Source organism: Mizuhopecten yessoensis, unplaced genomic scaffold, assembly GCF_002113885.1.
Source record: "Mizuhopecten yessoensis strain PY_sf001 unplaced genomic scaffold, ASM211388v2 hete_36187966, whole genome shotgun sequence".
NCBI lineage: Eukaryota > Metazoa > Mollusca > Bivalvia > Pectinida > Pectinidae > Mizuhopecten > Mizuhopecten yessoensis.
In genome coordinates, this window is record NW_018485876.1 from 588 (window position 1) to 7,503 (window position 6,916).

At 37.7% G+C, this 6,916-nt stretch overlaps 1 protein-coding gene across 1 annotated transcript; it reads left to right on the forward strand.

The window, feature by feature from the left end:
* Nucleotides 1-1,739: 1,739 nt before the first annotated feature.
* Nucleotides 1,740-6,907, forward strand: LOC110444993 (caprin-2-like). Its single transcript, XM_021489352.1, has 3 exons — nucleotides 1,740-3,098; nucleotides 4,274-5,879; nucleotides 6,522-6,907. Exons 1-2 carry the CDS (start codon nucleotides 2,378-2,380, stop codon nucleotides 4,675-4,677), a joined length of 1,125 nt encoding a protein of 374 aa, XP_021345027.1. The 5' UTR covers nucleotides 1,740-2,377; the 3' UTR covers nucleotides 4,678-5,879; nucleotides 6,522-6,907.
* Nucleotides 6,908-6,916: the final 9 nt, after the last annotated feature.

Here is a 6,916-nt window from a genome sequence, read left to right on the forward strand (position 1 = left end):
TCCTTTTTTATCCGAAATGCAATACATAGTTGTATATCAGAAGATATTCATATTTACGTTTCAATAAATGTTTGACAGGTCCCTCAGCTGCTGTCGCCTTCCACGCAAGGTTATCATCAGACCTTACCAGCCCTGGGGATGACCAGACGATCATCATGTCGGACGTTCTTACCAACGAAGGTTCGGCATACGAAAGGTTATCCGGGCATTTCACGAGTCCCGTAGCCGGCGTGTACGCTTTCTTTGTCACAGCAGTGTCCTTTCATGATAAGCAAATTGAAACGGAACTTCTTAAAAACGGACATACAATCGGTAGGCTAGTTAGTGGCAGTTCCGTTTTTTGGGGGTCGAGTTCCAATACGGTAATTGTCACCGCCCAAATAGGGGATCACTTCTGGGTTAGAGTAAATGGTCACTTCCATGACACTGGAACGGTGTTAGATCATTATTTCACCACCTTTTCTGGTTTTCTCCTTTACTGAAGGTAATTAAATGATGAACATATTTACATTTTAGTTTTATTCTTTGTTACAATAATGTCATTAACTGTCATGTATGTATATGGTTTTCGGTCAATAGCTTTTTGACTTCATGTTTCCAGTAATTTTGATAGGAAAATATGCATTGACCCATGCTCAATACAAAACAATATATAAGTTCTAAGTACCTGTTTCATAATTGTTGTAAAATAAATAAACTGTATCTTATAGATATATATAAATACAAAGAACGTTAATTGTAGAAAGTTATTTTTTAGCTCAGCACACCTACATGTACGTGCATGTACATGTAAATTATATGTAAGAATTAAGATATTTTGATGTTAAAACACTTTACTTACTTTGAATTTCAATTGTGCTGGCTACGGGTTCGAGTCTGCTTTTAAATTCAGCCTGTCCTGGTTCGAATCGTTGACAGTATTTCACTTGACCAGGGACGTTGCTTCCGAATGAGTTCATGGTTGATTTGAATTTTGAAGAGGAGGGACAACCTGGTTCAATATATATACATATGCCGGAGAAGAAAGATAACACTGATGAGGTGCCTTTTCAAGCACTCTAGCAGAGGAAGACATCATGCTGGAATCTACGTTTAGTTTTCTTTAACATTTGCAGACTGCAGTTGCCCATCAAAGATTTCTGGATTTTGAAATAATGTTAGGGTCAAAATTTGCACAAGGGGGTAAAAAGCATCAAATCAATTATTGGGAATGTATATAGAAAGGTGAGTGTAAATATTTTTGAGGTGGGGTTGGGGTTTGAAGCTAAAAATAAAAGAAGTCAATTTCGTGTTGGCGTACAAATATAACTTTCTGGATCCGAGCCTAAAAAATAGATATTGATGATAAATAAAGTTGCAGATTTGGTTATTCCTTAATTAATCCTAATGACTTCGAAAGGGTCCTGGCTCTACTTTAGTTGCATCATAGTACATTATCATTATTTTACTATAATTCTAAATTAAAAAAAAAAATGTTATGACATATATATCTAGACCTTGTTTTGAAACCGTACTTTACGCTTTTATACATTATATTGTCAAAACGGTAACGGTTATCAGAAAGTAGTTATTTTCAGTGGTACAACTGGGCTCAATGATGTCTTTTAAGTATTAAGGTATATCTATTAAGGTAAGCCGATCTATTTAATCTGTACCGAGGCCGGAGAGGGAAAAGGACGCGGAGTAGAGTTCTCCCCCAAATGAAGTATCATATTGCCTTCTCACTGCGTTCATTGCCTTCGGTCTGTGCCATTACCTCTTCTAAAAGTAAACCCATGACAATGGGACCGTCCGAACAATCAATGGATACGCCTAATCATACGACTCCGAGTGTTACAATATAAAGAAAGCTCTGTGTAGAAATGAACTGGACAAGGGATTATAAATGATAAGACTGCAAAGTTACACAGTGAGTTCCATATGAATACTGCTTTGTATTTGTGATTTGTTATTGTATCAATGTTATTGCAGCTGCTTCTTCATCATTTCAAATAAAACCACTGTGTAAATGATAAAGCATGTTCATGCTGCTGAACTTTATTTGATATCGTACAAACAACACCATGGCAACGTATTTCATATACATGTCGGAGCAATTCAGTGGCATTAAACACCAGATTGATACCTAAGAAGTGTTTAAAGGCTGAATACATCCATCTGGTGGCCAAAGCGGTCAGAAATAGTGTCGCTTTGTAAAGCATTTCTAATGGCTTATCTTCGGAAAATGTCTAAGGTATATATGTATGTTGCACGACTTTCAAAGAAGGTCATGACCAAATCATTCAAAGGAAAGACCGACAAAGGATACAGATAAGGCTCACGATTATATCATTCTGGCTGGCACACCTTCAGGCATCGTCTTTATAACAGCTCTGTCATGGAAATGGCGAAAATGAAACTTGTGTTTCTTCTGATTGTTCTGTATGCAAAACATGCCGACGAAGTATATAATAATGGTCATCATTTGAGATATTACACAACGAAAAACGCCATCACCTATTCAAACATGGTGTCAGATGACCAGGCACTGGCAAATATTGAGCTGAGACTGAGTTCATTGGAATCGTATAACCGTCGTCTGACGATTGAAAATCAGCAAATCCACAGGACAAATTTAGACTTGAAACAGGAAATGCAAAAAGCCAGGGCGGAGACCAATGAAATTCAGAAAAACGTTCGACGACTCGAGATCGAAAACCGCCATTTTATACAAGTGGTTGGGAACATCAAAAAAAAGATGCAATTGTTAGTAGAAGATCAAGATCAACACAAATCTACGGCTAGCCAAGATATCAGTAGGAACATTACAAAATCCAAAGATATTGCATGGACTGCTCATAGTGAAAAACACGACCTTTCATACAATGTTCCATACAGTGTTCCTAAATCTGTGAGTAGTTCTATTCAGCAGGCCGAAGGAAAGCTTTTGAACGACAGAGATGGAATACATAGCGACCCCGAGACATTTGACCCGGATGTGAACTTAGTTAATGATCTACGAAACATGCTGGTCCAAAGTGGAAAGAACGAGAGTGGATTTTCTGTGTTTATGCCACTTACTGCCAAAAGAGAAAGCAGGAAGAATGCACGTGTCGCTGGTAAGTCGATTATTTCTTTGTGAGCAAGGGCGGATCTTGGCCAGCCCCTGCTAGTACCACCCCTCTCCATTGAGTTTAAGGAATGCCGTTCAAATCAAGGAATTTATTGCCTGCAATTTTTTCATCAGAATGCACGTTAATACTATCTTTGTTCACATTTCGCGATAATTGTATCGATTATATTTTTTACAGATCAGCATTTACTAGTGCCCCCCCCCCCTCCCCCCTTTACTACATACGTGTCATAGGGGAAACACTAGGAAACCCTTTTTTAATTTGTCTATTATGTCGTTTCCCAACAGGTACAGTGCATGTATGTTAGATACACGTGTCATGTATGCAAATATCATGTGAGGTATATGTGCGTGTTACTTTTAACCTGGAAAGATGAATCCATTCCTTCCTGATATGATGTATCTTTTTCTCATCTTAGTTACGAGACGAGATAATTCATAGTCATAACAATTGTATAACATGCCATTAGCAATACATTTGCATAACATTAACATTACATATATATGACTTGGTCAATAGGGCAAAAAAAAGGAATATCTCCTATCCTCTTTGTGGTTAGATTGGAGATTTCAACCCCCAGGAAATATTTGAAATGCCTCTTGTTTGGCATCTTAACATTCTCCCCAATTTAATCCGTAAGGGGTTAGACATTTTTTCCCAACGTGTATGCGATCATTTCTTTTTACTATCGCTGCATCGCAATCAATAAGGCAAATTTATTATGACATAAAAAACAAAGGCCCTCAAAACCGTCATTTAACTGACTATGAAGATCAAATTGTCAGTACCTTACACATACTAGTGAGCATAAGAAAGCACAGTACATGCATGCCATGAATGTAATGCGTACTTTTTAAAAGTTTGAGATACACCTAACTTTAATTGCAATTTCGAGATATGGACCTTGTTTATGTGTATGGTATCTATAAATTAACCTTTTAAGTATTGCACTTTAATTGTTAAGGCCGTATTTTGCTATAAGTCTGCGAGAGGTGGGAGAAAATGTCATTCAGTTGGTACAAGTATTTCATATAAGGAAAAATTGGGATCAGAATATCAGTACACAAAGAAATTATGCATAGTATATTTCATCAGATATGTTATAACACTATATATGAGATAAGCTGTATAGATGTATGTTTTTATAAATATGTCAAAAGATCCAACCACTGCCGTCGCCTTCCACACAAGGTTATCAACAGAACTTACTAACCCTGGGGATGACCAGACAATCATCATGTCGGACGTTCTTACTAACGCAGGTGGGGCGTACGACAGTTCGACCGGGTATTTCACGTGTCCAGAGTCCGGTGTGTACGTTTTTTTTGTCACAACATTGGCCTTTCCTAATAAACACATAGAAACAATGCTTCTTAAAAACGGACATAGAATTGGTATGCTTATTAGTGGCAACTCCGATACTTGGGGGCCAAGTTCCAATATGGTAATTGTCACCGCCCAAAAAGGAGATCACGTCTGGGTTAAAGTAAATGATCACTACCATGACACTGGAACAGTCTTACATCAAGGTTTTACAACCTTTTCTGGTTTTCTCCTTCACTGAAATTAAAGAAAGAATTGTAATATTGACATATGAGTTTTGTTATTTATTACAAAAGTACAATGTATAAAAAAGATATCTGGCCAACGATCGATTCATATATGGTTATGTGTAATATCAAAAAGAATTTAATTTATTCTCAAACTGTGAAGTTTCCCTTTCCTGGCAGTCACATCCCTGTTTTCCCACCTACATCATTTGCATGCTCTAGTTGTAACGCTTTTGAATTTCGATTTATGGGTTTGTTATGAGTTGGCATTGTCTTGTCTTTTTTCCTGAAACTGTGTAAGTTTCACATATCGAATGAAACTATTATATCAACCCTATATAAAGCTGAGTTTCTCGGCGAGCGAGTCTGAACAGGGTGCCTACTACGTTTGACGATTTAAAGTGTATTCTTTCACATGGGGAAAATGATAAACTTAAAGAATACGACTAAATTCAAACTGACAGCAAAATACGACAATAGTTAGTGTTTTACTGTTAAAAAAACTATTCGAGCAGCTTTTGTTGGTCTTTTCCCCATTGCAATTACGCCGGTTTCAAATTACGTGGACTAAGAGCCCGGTACGGATTAACTAATCCGGCATGTCTTGGATTTTGTGAAGGACTCCACCTGGTTCATAATACATGCAAGACAAGGTGCCAAAAGATATATTCTAGCAGAAGGAGACGCCAGATTGGTAACTACGGGTAGGTTTCTTCAACGTTTTCAGCAGCAGATGTATACTTTTGGGTTGATTATATGGGTTTACACGGTGTAAAATTTCATAATTCCTCTCCCTTTCTATCTACATGTTGACTTCATGGTATAGAGAACACTCACCAGTTGTGATGGATGTATACCAATAATGTAGGACCATTTCAGTCTCAATGTACGTAACTGTTGATGCTATAATAAATCTGGAATTCGTTTTGAAACAGTAACTTACGCTTATACTCATGATACACTGAACACGGTGACGGTTGTTTATTGATGTTTTGTAAGTTAGTATGTTTTCTCTGTTTAGGTACGCCTATCAAATTGTACAGGGGAGGGAGAGGGAGAAAGATGAGTGCAGTACTCCCCCAAATGGCATACCATGTATTACCTCACCGTGTTCTCCGAGGATAAATGGGCATCTCCCGAAAAATCAGTGTGATAGGCAGGACCACTGAACGCTTTGGTATACTACGACAGGAGAAATGTCATTACCGACTACATGGTCAGTATACAAGTACAGTGTAAAAGTCTACTGGAGATGTTTCAAGAAAACAAGCACATGCCAATACGTATATCACCAAACATTGTTATAGATTGTACAATATAGATTACAAATACAATCAGTAGCCTATTCATTTCATATAATCCGTCTTGTTCAGCATGTCCTTATATCACCAACGCTTGATTAGGTGTACATGTAGGAGGTAACACGAATCTAAACAAAGATAGAAGGGTTCCTGTGTCTAATCGGCTCGACTAATCTAACTATCCCAGTCTCTGCACCGTCATGTAATGGAAGAAACTGCTGTTCAACATTATGCTGTGCATCGTAGATATATCATACATGTTAAAGGCAACTCGTTGTTGAGGAAAAAATGACAAGGAATTATAAAGAGTGACACAACTCTGATGTTAAAAGAATACAATGTATATGAAAGGTGTATGGCATGTTTAGTTCCCCACCCTCAGATCTGTACATGTGTTTTACGATACATGCTACACATATACAGACCTTGGGTCGGGGAGCTTTATATTCTTTATCCTTTTGATCTTTCATTGTAACGGTTTTTAAATTGTATCTTGTTTGGGTAAATATATAAAAATATCTTTGCATAATGAATTCATTCGTTTACATACATTACAGTAAGACATCCAAGCTGGAGCTCCGGACGGGGTTTGTCACGGTTTGGTAGAGCAAGCAAGAACACAGGAACCACAACACAACTAAAGGTGGATCAGCCCTGCAAGACTGACCACTCTACACTTCATGGATAACATGTACCTATCAGGTGACATCCCCGATATCCAAGGGTTACAATCACATTTGCTTTCTGCACCCCTGGAATATGTCAAAGTAAAATTGAAGGATCACTGCTAGCTATTTGATTGGTCTCAGGTTAAGAAACATGACCAATTGCTAGGAAGATACATATCCTTTGAGGATTACAAAGTAGTGACAACCGACTTCAAAGCCAGTCTATTATACCGTTACGCGACCGCGAGATTATTTTGATGTACATCAAAAGATCAAACTAGTCT

Bases quoted from the DNA above. Each gene is read 5' to 3' on its own strand.
- LOC110444993 (XM_021489352.1), top strand. From the start codon at position 2,378: ATGGAAATGGCGAAAATGAAACTTGTGTTTCTTCTGATTGTTCTGTAT. The intron at 3,099-4,273 runs GTAAGTCGATTA...ATATGTCAAAAG, and splicing joins GAAGAATGCACGTGTCGCTG to ATCCAACCACTGCCGTCGCC.